The sequence below is a fragment of the Nicotiana sylvestris genome, chromosome 9, assembly GCF_000393655.2.
Source record: "Nicotiana sylvestris chromosome 9, ASM39365v2, whole genome shotgun sequence".
NCBI classification, from domain to species: Eukaryota; Viridiplantae; Streptophyta; class Magnoliopsida; order Solanales; family Solanaceae; genus Nicotiana; species Nicotiana sylvestris.
In genome coordinates, this window is record NC_091065.1 from 158,281,220 (window position 1) to 158,297,504 (window position 16,285).

General features: G+C 35.6%; 2 protein-coding genes across 3 annotated transcripts; both read left to right on the forward strand.

The window, feature by feature from the left end:
* Positions 1-8,570: 8,570 nt before the first annotated feature.
* Positions 8,571-14,222, forward strand: LOC104245729 (fatty acid elongase 3-like). Of its 2 annotated transcripts, none has more exons than XM_070156691.1 (2): positions 8,571-9,671; positions 14,205-14,222. In XM_070156691.1, the coding sequence occupies exon 1, from the start codon at positions 8,798-8,800 to the stop codon at positions 9,668-9,670; it is 873 nt and encodes a 290-aa protein (XP_070012792.1). In that variant the 5' UTR covers positions 8,571-8,797; the 3' UTR covers position 9,671; positions 14,205-14,222. The 2 variants fall into 2 exon arrangements, with proteins under 2 accessions (XP_070012792.1, XP_009799692.1); XM_009801390.2 differs by lacking the exon at positions 14,205-14,222 and adding an exon at positions 10,488-10,669.
* A 409-nt stretch (positions 14,223-14,631) lies between these two features.
* On the forward strand, positions 14,632-15,542 carry LOC138878658 (uncharacterized). The gene is made up of 2 exons (XM_070158346.1): positions 14,632-14,708; positions 14,781-15,542. The coding sequence occupies exons 1-2, from the start codon at positions 14,636-14,638 to the stop codon at positions 15,302-15,304; spliced, it is 597 nt and encodes a 198-aa protein (XP_070014447.1). The 5' UTR covers positions 14,632-14,635; the 3' UTR covers positions 15,305-15,542.
* Positions 15,543-16,285: the final 743 nt, after the last annotated feature.

Here is a 16,285-nt window from a genome sequence, read left to right on the forward strand (position 1 = left end):
TCTGAGACAGCACTATTGGTGGCGTAAGATGAAGAAAGACATCGTTGTGCATGTGGCTCGGTGTTTGAATTGTCAGCAGGTTAAGTACGAGCATCAAATACCTGGTGGTCTATTTCAGAGGATTGCACTTCCCGAGTGGAAGTGGGAGAGGATTATGATGGATTTCGTTACTGGACTTCCGATGACTCGGAAAAAGTTTGATGTAGTTTGGGTCATTGTTGATAGGCTGACCAAGTCAGCGCATTTTGTTCCTGTTGCAGCCACCTATTCGTCCGAAAGGTTAGCCGAGATTTATATCAGGGAGATTGTTCGCCTTCATGGGGTGCCGCTATCTATCATTTCGGATCGGGGTACGCAGTTTACCTCGCATTTCTGGAGAGCGGTTCAGCGAGAGTTGGGCACCAGGTTGAGTTGAGTACAACATTTCATCCCCAGACGGACGGTCAGTCCGAGAGGACTATTCAGATTCTTGAGGACATGCTCCGAGCCTGTGTCATTGATTTTGGAGGCTCGTGGGACCAGTTTTTGCCTTTAGCAGAGTTCGCCTACAACAACAGCTACCATTCCAGCATTCAGATGGCTCCGTATGAGGCGTTGTATGGTAGGCGATGTCGGTCTCCAGTTGGATGGTTTGAGCCGGGAGAGGCTCGATTATTGGGTACGGATCTGGTTCAGGAGGCCTTGGACAAGGTCAGGATTATTCAGGATAGACTTCGTACAGCTCAGTCCAGACAAAAGAGTTATGCAGACCGCAAGGTCAGAGATGTTGCTTTCATGGTTGGTGAGCGGGTATTGCTCCGTGTATCGCCTATGAAGGGCGTGATGAGATTTGGGAAGAAGGGCAAGCTCAGCCCTAGGTTCATCGGTCCATTTGAGATTCTTGATCGTGTGGGAGAGGTGGCTTATAGACTTGCCTTGCCACCTAGCTTGTCAGTTGTGCATCCCGTGTTTCATGTATCTATGCTCCGGAAGTATCGCGGAGATCCATCGCACGTGTTAGATTTCAGCACTGTCCAATTGGACAAGGATCTGTCATATGAGGAGGAGCCGGTGGCTATTCTAGACCGGCAGGTTCGACAGTTGAGGTCGAAGAGTTTTCCTTCGGTGCGTGTTTAGTGGAGAGGTCAGCCCCCTGAGGCATCAACCTGGGAGTCCGAGTCCGATATGCGGAGCCGTCATCTTCATTTATTTCCCGACTCAGGTACTTCTTTCTTTTGTCCGTTCGAGGACGAACGGTTGTTTTAGAGGTGGAGAATGTGACGACTCAAGGGGTCATCACCGTAATTCTTCCTTGTTCCGTGCTCCCGAGGTCTTGAAAACCTCGCTTTTAGTTGTCTTGATTGGCGTGCGCAGTTCGGGCGCGTAGCCGGAAAGTTTTTATGTTAGAATATGTGAATTATGTGAAAATTTTGATGAATTTTGGTATTAATATGCATAATGTTGACTTCGGTCAATATTTTGGGTAAACGGACCCGGACATGTGATTCGACGGTCCCGGAGGGTTCGTAGAAAAATATGGGACTTGGGCGTGTGCCTGGAATTAAATTCCGAAGTCCCAAGCCCGAGAAATGAATTTTTGTGTGAAATTGTTTTCTGAAATTAATTAAGGAAAATGAAGAAGAAAATTGATCAGAAAACTATGGTATCGGGCTCGTATTTTGGTTCTGATGCCCGGTACAAGTCTTAAATATGTGTTAAGCACTATCTGTAAAGTTTGGCTAAAAACGGACGTCATATGACGTGTTTCGGACTAAAAATGGAGAATTTGAGTTATGAAAGTTGAAGAAAGAAAATCATGTGTTTGAGGCTTGATCCTATGTATATGATGTTATTTTGGCGATTTGATCGCACGAGTAAGTCCGTAAGATGTTTTTAAGGTTGTGTGCATGTTTGGTTTGGAGCCCCGAGGGCTCCGGTGAGTTTTGAATGGGGCCCGGGAGATATTAGACTTAAGAAAATGCAGGTTCAGGTGTTGCAGACACCAGCGCGGCTGCGGTCATTGCCGCGTGGTCCGCGCTGGAGCCGCGCGGCCGCGATGCCTTTCTGTGCGGTCCGCATGGCTGAGTCTGAGAGCTAGGGTTTCAGGTTAACCAGCGCGGCCGCGCACCAAAACAGTGTGGTCCGTGCTGGAAAGGTTCAGAGAAGCCCCAATTTTTTTCCCCAAAAAGGTATACAAGTTCGGAAAATCTCAGTCATTTTTCACTTTTCAAAAACACAAAACCTAAGAGGCGATTTTCCAAACAACTTTTCTTCTCCAAAACGATTGGTAAGTGATTTCTAACTTAATTTCTTTATTCCTTAACATCTTTTAACATAATTTCAACTTCAAATCAAAGATTTTCAGGGGTGAAATTGGGTGTTTTGGGTAGAACCTAGGTTTTCTACAAATTGAGAAGTTGGACCTCAATTTGGGGTCCGATTTAAAAACAAATCATATATTTGGATTTATGGGGGAATGAGTAACCGGATTTTGGTCCGAACCTTGAGTTTTGACCACGTGGGTCCGGGGGTGTTTTTGACCTTTTTGGGGAAAAAACCTTGAAAAAATCTATTTTCATGCATTGGGGATGATTCATTTAGTAATTATTAATGTGATTAAGTAACTTATGACTAGATTCGAGCGGATTGGTGGTGGAATCAAGAGGTAAAGCTATACTAGAAGCGTGAGTTGAGTTTGGAGCATTCGAGGTAAGTGTTTGTTCTAACTTTGGCTTGAGGGAATAGGATTAGGATGATATTTGCTACTTGCTAATGTGGAGTACGGTGTATAGGCATGGTGACGGTTATCTATGCACCGGAGTCTAGCATGACCGTGAGTCTTGATTGCTTTTAATTCGAATAATGTGACACAAGCTCCTTGTTTATTTGATAAGTTTCATATAATGTGAACGGTTGAGGAAGAATGATTTAAAAGGAGAATGTGTTGTGAATACTCCCTTGCCGGGATGTGTAGACTGATATATATATTCTCCCTTGTCGGGATATTTTGGGCTGTTAGTTGTACCCTTGCCGGGTTAAAGGTATTGAGTTGTTATTCTCCCCTGAAGGGGTCTACTATATGAAGTCAGAAATTATGAACTATATTATGGGATCGTGTGGCACGCCGTCCACTTATATATGATATGAATTGGGATCGTGTGGCACGCCGTCCACTTATATACTATATTATGGGATCGTGTGGCACGCCGTCCACTTATATATGATATTATGGGATCGTGTGGCACGCCGTCCACTTATATATGATATTATGAGATCGTGTGGCACGCCGTCCACTATATATATATATATATATATATCATGAAAACCGGAGTTTCTTCTGTTTATTTCCGATATTTCATTTCTATCTGTTACTCCCCGATAGCATGTCCCCTCCCCGTTTTACTTTGTATTATCTTGTTATTGTTTTCTTGCACTTGTTGTATATATATCTGTACATGTAAATTGTGGTAGGTACTGTCTAGCCTCGTCACTACTTCGCCGGGGTTGGGCCAGGCACTTACCAGCACATAGGGTCGGTTGTGCTGATGCTACACTCTGTGCATTTTTTGTGCACAGATCAGGGAGCAGCTTACGGACCGCAGCAGTAGGACTTCTGGGAGCTATCTTCAGTCTAGGGACTCTCGAGGTAGCCTAGCTGGCGTTCACAGGCCGAAGTCCCTTTCCATGTGTTTTTTCGTTTGTTTATCTTGTATCAGACAAACATGATGTATTTTCCTTTCAGACATTGATTGTAGCATTCTGTAGTAGTCCGTGAGCTAGTGACACCAGACTCTGGGTAGCATTTTGGTTCAAACTTCCGCACTTTTGGTTCTCAGTTGCTTTAGATTTAAAGTCTTCCGTTTAAATTTTGTCTCGTTTATTATATTGTTTGGAAGAAAGCAGGAAAAATGTTTTATATATTTGGCTTGCCTAGCTCCGATAGTAGGCGCCATCACGACACCCGATGGTGGGAAATCCGGGTCGTGACAATACGTAGAGAAATTTTTACTTTTTTTTACCGTAGATGAATTTTTCGCTTTGTATATGGTTACGCAGATTGCACCTACTAATTTAGAAGTTATATTTATATCACATGCATAGTTTCTTTTTTGTGTCACAAGGTAACCGTGATCATTTATGTATGAATGCAAATATGTTAGTAGGAACATATATATTTGAATTTGAACGCTAATTGATATTCATCGAACATCACAATTGAAAATAAGAAAGAAAGGTAAGAGAATTGGCTCTCGCTTATAAAAATTACTTATTATTATTATTATTATTATTATTATTATTATTATTATTATGTGCGACGCACGTACATAGGAGCTAGTATTATTATAAAAGTATGAATAAAATGTTGGATTACAAAAATAATCTTTTAATATTAAGCATAATAACTCACAATAAAATGACATAATCGGAATTCTAGACATTAGCTTTGTAATTCTATTAGTTTTAGGACATAATACTACACTTTAAGAATTCTTCTTGATTACCTTTTGAAATCTTATTAGTATAATTATTTTCTGATAGAGATATTAGCTTTATAATCCTATTATTTTTAGGATATACTTATGAATTTTAATTAATATCCATGGAATTAAAAACAATTAGGTCGACCATCATTGATCACCAAACGCATAAAAAAATAATTTAATAATATTTCTTTAGTTACAACTTTTAAATAATAGAACCTGATACAACCATAATATAACTATTGATACCAAGTTGTACATTAAGCACTTGAATTTAATCATTATATTCCACTTTTATTTTATTTTATTTTATTTTATTTGCATTTATTTAACACGCGATTTTCTAAATAAAACGAAAAGAATGTGGAGGATTTCCATGAGCATGTCGGCCCCAAGCTTGCGGATTGAGAGTAACCATTGTTGATAAGGTTAAATTAAAAATAAAAATAGAAATCCATCTATCTATATCTATATCCATATCTATATTATTATAAAGGCATAAATAAAATATTAGATTACATAAATAACCCTTTAATATTAAACATAATAACTCACAATATAATAAAAGAACATAATCAGAATTCTAGACATTAGTCTTGTAATCCTATTAGTTTTAGAACACAATACTACACATAATCCTACAGGATTACCTTTAGGAATTCTATTAGTATAATTATTTTCGGACATAGATATTAGTCTTGTAATACTATTACTTTTAGGATATACTTCTTAAAAAATTCCTATTACTAATTTAATTTGAAAATATATTATATTATTTAATTCATTTAGAAATAGGAGAGCCTATACTATTATAAAAATACAAATATAATATTAATAGACCAAAATAGCCCTAAAATATTAAATAGAAGAACTCATAGGGAAAGGACATAGTTGTAATAACTTATTTTTTTGGACTACAATAACTTCTATATAATCTTTTTAATGTTTAGATTTTAAAATCAATATAATCGTGTCTATTGAATTCTTATTAAAAATATGTAGGGAGGTTTAATAAATCAATTTCATAAGAATTCTCCATATTGGTAATACATTACCACTTTATAATATTAAATTCCAAAAAAATAAAAGTAATGCTAAACAGATCGCATAAAGCATTGAAATTGAGAAAAAATATCCCCAAGATAATATATTACTATATTAAATTTGAAGTGCTTTCTTATTCAAATAAAAAATTATTATTACTTTTTCGTGTAATATAGAAAATTATACCCAATTATTAAAGAACTACTAAGAAAATTTTTAGGAATATAAATGTGTGAGAAAATAAAGAAAAATATTGGTAAGAGGCAACACCACTAATGATTTTGCAAACATAAAGATCTAAAAGCGGAATGTCATCTATCTTTTTACTCTTTGAAAATAAAATCTATGGTGGATAAAATTATAATCATGGTTAAATATTCAAATATGAGATGAACTAATATTAAGAATCTAATTCAACAGAAAATAAATTGTATTTTATGTTAAAATCAAATAATTAAATCTTTCAATTAATTATTTAGGAAGAGAATCCAATTAAATTATTTTTTAAATTAATCGTATGAGTAAAATTATTTTTCAACTTGAAAAAAATATAATATTAAGAAGGTCATACAAGTGTTTGAGGAAGCACAATCAAAGCTAAATCCTGAACAAGAATAAGCTTTCAAGACTATATAATAAAAAATCGATCCTGGTATAGCGAGATTATCCTTTTCAGATGCCTCCGCGCAAAATCGAAATGATATTGCTATGTCATGCATTACTTGAAAATGTTAGATCCGGAGGCATGATATTGTTAGCAATAAGAACAAGTAGTGTACCGGCAACGATTTTATTATGAGGTCATACAACTCACTTTAGATACTCCTTCAAATAACTGAAATAACCATCACAAATATATCAAATCAGATCTATAGTACTATTTTTATAAGGAAAGCAAAAGTGATAATATGGGATGAAATGCTTTTGGCTAAGCGTCAGACGATCGAATCAATTGCCCATAGTTTTAGCGATATATTGGATATCGATGAACCGTTTGGTAGAATAGTTTGGGAGGTGATTTTTGTCAAGTGCGATCAGTTGTTCCAAAATTGACCAAAGCAGAAACTGTACAAGCTAGCTTGCCAAAATTATACTTATGATCTCAAATGAAAAATATTCAAATGACAAGAAATATAAAAGTAAGAACCGATCCAACATTCAATGACTTCTTGGTTCGCGTCAGAAACAAAGAAGAGCATCCAATAAAAGATGATTTGATTCTTCTAGAACACTTGGTTATCAACCCCAATGGTAATAGTAGTGCATTTAATAAAGAAAATAATCTTCATCATTAGATTAAAACGCAATTTATGCAAATTACATAATAGAAATTAAATAGTTATCTTAGCTAGCAGAAAGTAATATGTTGATCAACTAAATAAAACGTTGATTGCTAAGCTTTATGGTAAAAACAAATTATTTTTTTAGTTTTGACTCAACAGAAGATGATACCAACAATAACTACCAAGAAGAATACTTAAATACTTTAATACCAATTGGCCTTCTATTGTACATATTTGTAGTCAAGTTCATTATTTCTTACGTATGTTAGTGTCACTATATATATAATAGGTAAAAATAGCACGGTATAGCCAGTTTTCGGACTGGTCATTCAAAAATAGTTAGCGTTTACCAAGTCAATAAAAAATAACCACTATTTTGCTGCAACAGAGACCGGTCCAGCATAATATACTGGAGTTCGGTGCACCTGTGTATGAACTCCAACATATTATGCTGGACCGGTATACTTGTTGGAACTCCAGTATATTATGCTGGAGTTCTAGTGTACTTATGCTGGAACTCTATCATATTATGCTGGAGTTCCAGCATACTTATCCTGGAACTCCTGTATAATATGTTGGAGTTCAAGTATACTTATGCTGGAACTCCAGCATAATATACTGGCGTATTTTCCGGGTTTTAAACAGTGTTTTCACTCAGATTTATCTTTACATAAAAGTGGCTAAATTTTGATTACTTTTGAAACTGGACTATTTTTGAACGACCAATTGTCAATCTGGCTATTTTTGAATTTCTCCCACATAATAGACTAAGTTAAAATTGATCTTCCATTTAATATAGGTTTATGCCATCATGCTACTGAAAACTTAGATTCGCTAAATAACTTATGTAATAATACACATATGGTATATAGAAGTCTTGACAATAACGTCATACATGCAACTTATGATATTGGTCAATGTGCGTCTAAGTATGTGTTTCTCCCCGAAATCAACGTTCATCTTCCGAAACTAAAGAATATCCTTTTGAATTTGTGTGAAAATAATTTTCAGTATGTTTATGTTTTGCAGTTATAATAAATAAAGCACAAGGACAAACATCTTAAATATTGAACTATATTTATGATAATATGTTTTCTTACACGAATAATTATATGTTGCATTTTTCAAGAGAGGTATCAACATCGACAACAAATGATCTGGTTTTAGAAGGAAACATATAAAAAAAATATTGTCTATAAAGAAGTGTTCGGTAAGATACAATCACATTAGATACATTTATATTACAGTACATAATTATCTGCTTAACATGACTAAAACTGATCATTTATGTAAGTTCCGATGATATCCTTTCATTTTGAATTCACGTATTATGCTAATGTAACAATATTTTTTGGCATTTAAATTATTGTTACATTATTATATATAAATTTCTCTCATTAATTAAATTTTATTATTTTTTCACATAAGTAAATGTTTAACCATCATGTGTCATTATTAACGTGCAACGCATGTTTATAGATACTAGTAATCCAAAATATATATTTAAAACAGTATTGTCTGTACTTCACAAATATTTTAAATACTGATGGTCAAGTCTCAATATTGATAATCAATTAAGTATTTCAAATATTAAAGTTCAGTAAATAACGAAATATTATTTATGATCACACCAGCCACTAAATACATATTGTTTCCATTTTCCTCATCCCGAATTAAAAAAAGAAAAGATATTAAAACTTTTCTATAGAAAAAAAAAAAATCTTCCTCCTCTTCATTCCTATTTTTTGTCCCTTTAGGATCGAAGGTACTATACACAATACAATATATGTATATCCTGGTTCATATAAATAAGGATCAGAGGTGAAGAAACCAGTGGTGTCATTCACCTCCCTCCCAATTTTGACCCCATACTGAAGTTCGCCGGCTCAAGCTCCGGCACCGGCACGTTTCCGGCAGAGAAAAACATTTTTTGTTGTAAAAGATCTCCTTGTTTGGAATTTTGATCAACAACAGATTCTCAATTTTCTCTCTGCCTGAAACAAAACAACGATGATTCAAACCCTAGGTTATTACCTATCTGAACACCCATTAATCGTCGGATTCCGTTGGAAGCATAGCCAATCATGGGGCAACACGTGGGTATTTCTCTTCACCTCCATAGCTGCATACGTCATCTTCTCCGTTTTCCTCCACCTCATCCTCCTCCTCCTCTTCCGCCACCGACGTCCGCTCCCTCTCGGCCCAATCCCCGCCGTCCACTCCCTCTCCATGGCCTTAATCTCATTCACCATCTTCGCCGGAATCCTCCTCTCCGCCGCCGCAGAAATCCGTGACACCCGTTGGTTCTGGCGGCGTTACAAAACGACTCCGTTTCAATGGCTCCTCTGTTTCCCACTCGGTACCCGTCCTTCGGGTCGGGTCTTTTTCTGGTCCTACATTTTTTACCTCTCTCGTTTCCTCCACACGTTCCGCACTTTCTTCACTATTATTCGACGTCGTAAACTCTCCTTTTTTCAACTATTCAACCACTCAATCCTCATCTTCATGTCATTTTTATGGCTAGAATTCTCACAATCATTTCAAGTTTTAGCCATAATTTTAACAACTTCGATTTACTCCGTGGTTTACGGGTACAGATTTTGGACTGCCGTAGGTTTACCTAGCAAATGTTTCCACTTTGTGAATCACTGTCAGGTTTTGTTGTTGGGTTGCAACGTTGTTTGTCATGTTGGGGTTCTTTTGTTGCATTTCCTTAAAGGTGGGTGTAACGGAATTGGCGCGTGGGTTTTAAACTCTGTACTAAATGGTGCGATTCTCTTCTTGTTCCTTAATTTCTATGTGAAGTTGCATTTGGAGAAGAGGAAAATTGATGTTACTAAAGGATCCGAAACTTTGGACTCTGTCAAAGACAAGGATAGTTGAGGTCTGCCTTTTCCTATAGTTTTAAGCTCTCTTTTTTTTTCCCTTCTTTTGTATACGAAATATATATATATATATATATATATATATATATATATATATATATATATACTAGTACTTAGTTGATTATCCCTTGAAAATTTTGTAAATCGGATTGTAAAAATTATATTATGGGGTAAGAATAATGATATCCCTTTACCATTACTGAGTATATATATGTGTGTAATTGATGCTATTAGAAGTGAATAGTTATGAATGTTCTTAGTTGTTAAAGCTCATGTCTTTTTTCACTTTTCTTATCTTTCTATGTCGTTGCTTTTCTACGACGTTGTTTTAGCTTGTGAGGATATGACCATAGTATGGAGATTGAGGATTAGGGTTGTAGGTTGACCATTAGTGTGTTCCTCTTAGGCTTACCAGTAGTACTAGGATTATTTTTGAATTATCTTATCATGGTTTTTTATTATTACATGTTGTGTTATTCGCGCTCGCTGCCATATTACATTGTTACCATTATTTGCTATTTGGCTGGTTTATCTTATCTCCACTGTTTTCTGAGCCGAGGGTTATCGGAAACAACCTTTAGTCGAGGGTTATCGAAAACAGCCTTTTTATCTTTTGGTAGGGGAAAGGTCTGCATACACACTGCCCTCTCCAAACCCCATTTATGTGATTACACTGTTGTTATTGTTGTTGTATCTTTCAAAAGAATTTAAATTATATATACTGATAGTCTATTACTAGTATAATTCAATTTGTTATAGCAGGTTATTTATTTATCTTAATGTTTAGATAGTTAATTTTATTTTGCTACGGACAGTTCTGATGGTGTAAAAAGTGGCGAAGTTAAAGTCAGGTCAATAAAGAGAAGCATGAGTAGTTCTTTGTTCCCCATGCTGCTAATTGCAATGATGTGAAGCTTTACAGAAAAATAAAAGGGTACGTATGTTTGATGATGGTGTAGTTGCTGTCAAATAAAAGGTGATGAGAACAATGAATTTTGTCAATGGACTCAATTATTTTGCGGATCATAACGTATATCTGGCTATCTGCAATGTGGCAACGTTTACTCTATCATATACATAAGTGATTTTTTGATCTTTTTATTTTAATTAAAATAAATGTTTTTTATATAATTAAAAAGAAATTGACTTTATTTTTTCCAAATTTGTTCATATTTATATTTTTAAATGTGTCAAGCAAGTATGACAGAAGAAATTTAGAGCTTTTTACAAGTTAGTATCAGCAGCCAATGATGAAAATTAAGCTAAATCATGACAAAAGACTTGACTTGGTCAATTTGCTATGTGGCTGGTCCTTTTATTGGTGCTACTATATAGTATGATTTTAACATGGGCTAAGACTTTGTAGTTTGTACATTCTTACTAAGGATAGATTGCTGGATTTTGTTGTCGATTTATTTATTATAAAGGACAAATTAAGGGTCTCTTCCAAATTGATTTCTTTCCCAATATTTGGCTCAAGTTACTACAAGATAAGGAATCATCTCGCCCGGTGTGATCTAATAGTGGATAAAATGACTGACAATCATTGTAAATCAATGTTCAATTTTCCGTGGAGATAAAAATATAGATAATTTCTTTTCATTCACTTAAATTTTGATAGATAAAGTTACTTGGTACTTAGTACTTGTGTAATGTGTTAGTGAAAAATAGTATAATATATAAAAAGAAAAATAAATAACCGACGTACACGTAAGTTGACCTTACTGTAGTCTTTAAAAAGAATGTATTATCTCATCTTCACATTAGCTTTTTTCCAGTCGAATGGGAATTTTGATTTGGCTAAGTAAAGATTATTTTGGATGTATAGAAATTTAATTCTGGACTAACCAAGATGAAGATGGCATAGCTTCTGTGCAGACAGGTAGCTTCGCAAAACCAATATACTTTTATTTTAAAGGAAGATCAATGAATGCGATCTTTGTTGTTGAGGAAACTTTATTCCAATGCTGAATATTTAAATCCTTGTGTCGGTTTACCAAGTACTAGTTCTTATCCAAGGGTTGTTTAATAGTTAATGAAGTGGGGAATAAAAATTCATGGTAGATTGGGGTTCTAATTCTGGTAGAGATACAACAACAATAAATTCAGTGGGGTCTGGGGAGGATAAGATGGACGCATTCAACAAGTAGGAATAACAGCAAGATGAAATAAGATAGAATCCAATAATGCAGTCAAACTCTAGGTAGTGATAGCCATCTATGGATAAAAGATATCATATTAACACTAATGCTGTTGGGATTTTAAGTATATTAATAATTAAAAGAGGGTGAATGGGAAATAGAGGGAAAATGAAATATTTGAGTTTCATTTGAAATTCCCTCCTTGATGAAGGAACATTGTCCCATATTAGAAGAAGAAGAGGTTTTTTATGGGTATATAAGCAATTGCTCTTCTTCTAGCTCTTAAAGAGTTGAGAAGAAGGCAAGCCTCGCGTCGTCGCTGTTGTCGCTTGCTCGGCTCGGCTTCGGATCAATTGATTCCAAGTCCACAAGTGGATATGTATTCACTATTGGTGGAGGAGCGGTATTTTGGAAGTCGTCCAAACAAACTTGTATTGTCCGCTCTACAATGAGGCTGAATTCATAGCCTTAGATAAAGCCGGTGAAGAAGTTGAATGACTCCGAAATTTCTTGGAAGATATTCCATTTTGGCCCAAACCATTGGCACCAATATGCATACATTACGATAGTTAAGTGGCAATTAGAAGGGCTGGGAGCGTTATGTATAACGGTAAATCTCGTCATATACGACGAAGACATAAAACCGTTAGGCAATTACTCTCTAGAGTAATTATCATGATTGATTATGTAAAGTCAAGTGATAATGTGTCGGATCCACTTACAAAAAGGCCTAACTAAAGAGGTAGTTGAAAAATCATCAAGGGGAATGGGACTGTGGCCGAGAACAAGTCATAGTGGCGGTAACTCTACCTAGAAGACTGGAGATCCTAAGATCTAGGTTCAAGGAGATCAAACAAAGTCATTAATGATGGTTCAACATTGTCAACTAAACTTTTGGTCCATTCTCGTGGTGAGACAATGTTCAGTACCAAGGATAAAGCATTAAGGCTTTTTAATGATTTCTAAATTTGATACGGGGTGTATCAAATAGTGTATCTACGGGATGACACGTTTAGGAATCACCTATGTAAGTGTGAAGTGTTAGCCGCTTCAAGGAGAACTTTGTAAGGCCAGTTCTCTAAGCACTTATGAAACCAGGCGATGTTCATGGCTGAAACGAACACAACAATGAGAAGTAAAGACGGGTAAGGGTTGGTTGTGTGACTTATGGTTGTCTAGATATGCACCAAAGTTTGACGGTTCAAAAATATCAAATCTACCGATTGACCGAGTATCTCCGACATAAGTTCACTACGGAAAGTTGCAATTAATCCTTGTTTGCGAATCACACAGTTTTTCATGCATATTTTCGTGATATAGCCATTCCCCATTCATGTGGGGGATTGTTGGGATTTTAAGTATATTAGTACTTAAAAGAGGGTGAATGGGAAATGGAGGAAAAATGAAATATTGAGTTTCATTTGAGATTCCCTCCTTGATGAAGGAACATTGTCCCATATTGGAAGAGGAAGAAGTTTTTTATGGGTATATAAGCAATTACTCTTCTTCTAGATCTTAGAGAGTTGAGAAGAAGGCAAGCCTCGCGCCGTCGTCATCGTCGCTCGCTCGGCTCGGCTTCGGCTTCGGCTTCAGATTTGGTCAAATAATGGATTGATTGATTAATTTTTTGGACCAAATTTATTTGTTAATAGTAAAATATTAACAGAAATGTTATTAAATATTTATTTTAATAACAGAATATTAATATTAAAATAAATATTAATATTAAATCCTCCAATCCATTTATCAGTTGTGTAACTGAAAATTAAACTACCTCTTCAATTTTTTCCTCTTTATTTTCCCTCTTTATTGTTAAGTAAATAGCCATTTATGTAATGACATTTATGTTGTGGCCGTTTTGCATAAACAACCATTCTGAAGAGTTGCACCTCTTTAGATTTCAGCCCAACGTTGGCTATAAATACAAGACTATTCTGCTCAGAATTTCCATAAGAATTTTCTGAGTTCTTCTCCTTTCTTCAGCATATTTTAACTTCAAAGAAATCAACAGTAAGTGTGATTTGCTACCGAACTTTGTGTTCGCTGAAACACTAGGGTTTGAAGTACCACTACACCAGTGTGTAATTCGTTCTATCCTGGGAGAAAATAATCCATAACCTTGGGTACTAGGAGGGGATTAAATTCCTTAAGGAAATACTATGAATTCAGTAGGCTCGAATTGGTTTTTATTATTTCGTTTACATTTCTGTTTATGTTCATTTATATTTTCTAGAATTGTTTTACAAATATAGATTACTAACAAGCTTAATGAATTTAATATATTTTATGTATTTGTACTCACTATTTTTGGAGAGTAAAACCTTTGTGGTTTTGTACTCTATTGGAGATTAAAATCTACGTGATTTTAACGTTTGTGTCATTCTTTTACAGAAATGACTAATGATAATGTGAACCAAGTTGTTCCAATGGTGACTTCCACTGCCTCAACGAGCCGAACAACACCGGCAGCATTGGCACCGGCGGAGAAACCCGAAAAATTTTCCGGGATTGATTTCAAGCGCTGGCAGCAAAAGAAGTTCTTCTACTTGACTACTCTAAGTCTCCAGATGTTCATCAAGGAAGATGTTCATGTGTTGTTCGATGAAACTCTAGAAACTGAACGCTTTCTCGTGATTGAGGCATGGAAGCATTCAGATTTTTTGTGCAAGAATTATATTCTAAGCGGGCTGGAGGATGCTTTGTATAACATCTACAGTGGCGTGGAAACGTCAAAAGAACTGTGGACTACGCTTGAAAAGAAATACAAAATCGAAGATGCCGGGTTGAAGAAGTTCGTTGCTGCAAAGTTTTTGGACTACAAAATGGTAGATATCAAGTTTGTTATTACCCAAGTCCAGGAATTGCAAGTGATTATTCACGATCTCCTTGCTGAAGGTATAAATCAAATTAATACTGATGTTGAAAGTAGTAATCTTAGTATTTTTACTAACAGAAATTTCATTGAAGGTCTTGTCATCAATGAAGCATTCCAAGTAGCAGCGATGATTGAGAAGTTGCCTCCTTTGTGGAAGGACTTCAAAAACTACTTGAAACACAAACGCAAGGAGATGTCCCTTAAAGATCTCATTGTTCGGTTGAGAATCGAAGAGGACAACAAAGCTGCTGAAAAGAGAGGCCGTGAAAATTCAACAATAATGAGAGCAAATATTATTGAAGAGAACAAAAAGAGGAAGAAGTCTTCTGGACCGAAATACAACCCAAGTAAGAAGCGGTTCAGTGGAATTGCTACAACTGTGGAAAAGTCGGACACAAATCTACGGAGTGTCATGCTCCGAAGAAAGACAAGAAGAAGGGTCAAGCAAACATGGTTGAAAAGCATGATGATGTTGATGACTTGTGTGCCATGCTTTCCGAGTGCAACTTGGTGGGCAATCCTAAAGAGTGGTGGATTGATTCTGGAGCCACTCGCCATGTTTGTGCTGTTAGAGAAGCTTTTGCTACTTATGCTCCTGTTGGACCCGATGATATGATTTCTGTGGGAAATGCTGCAAAGGCCAAGATTGAAGGATGTGGGAAGATATTTCTCAAAATGACTTCCGGCAAAGTGGTGACTTTGAACAACGTCCTTCATGTTCCCGAGATTAGAAAGAATTTAGTCTCTACTAGACTTCTTGTTAAGAATGGTTTTAAATGTGTATTTGTATCCGATAAGGTTGTAATAAGTAAGAACGAGATGTTTGTAGGAAAAGGTTACCTCACCGAGGGCCTTTTCAAGCTGAATGTAATGGTTGTTGAAAATAATAATAAAATTTCAGCTTTGTCTTACTTACTTGAGTCAAATGAATTATGTCATATACGTTTGGGTCATGTCAATTATAAAACCTTGCGGAAAATGATTAATTTAGAAGTACTGCCTAAGTTTGAATATGACAAATCAAAATGTCAAGTATGTGTGGAATCTAAGTATGTTAAACATCCTTATAAGTCAGCTGAAAGAAATTCAAATCCTTTAGACTTAATTTACACAGATATTTGTGACATGAAGTCAATACCATCTCGCGGTGGAAAGAAGTATTTCATAACTTTTATTGGCGATAGTACTCGATATTACTATGTTTACTTACTTAATAGTAAAGATGAAACAATAGACGCATTCAAGCAATACAAAAATGAAGTTGAAACGCAACTTAACAAGAAAATCAAAATGATAAGAAGTGATAGGGGTGATGAATATGAATCTCCTTTTGAACAAATATGTTTAGAATATGGAATTATTCATCAAACAATGGCCCCTTACACGCCCCAATCCAATGGGATTGCAGAAAAAAAGAATCGTTCATTAAAGGAGATGATGAACACATTATTGATAAGTTCTGATTTGCCACAGAACTTGTGGGGGGAAGCCGTTCTTATGGATATACGAATACTAAATCGAGTACCCCATAACAAATACAGTCCATTCCATATGAAAAAAGGAAAGGAAGGAATCCCAACTTGAATTATTTTAAAGT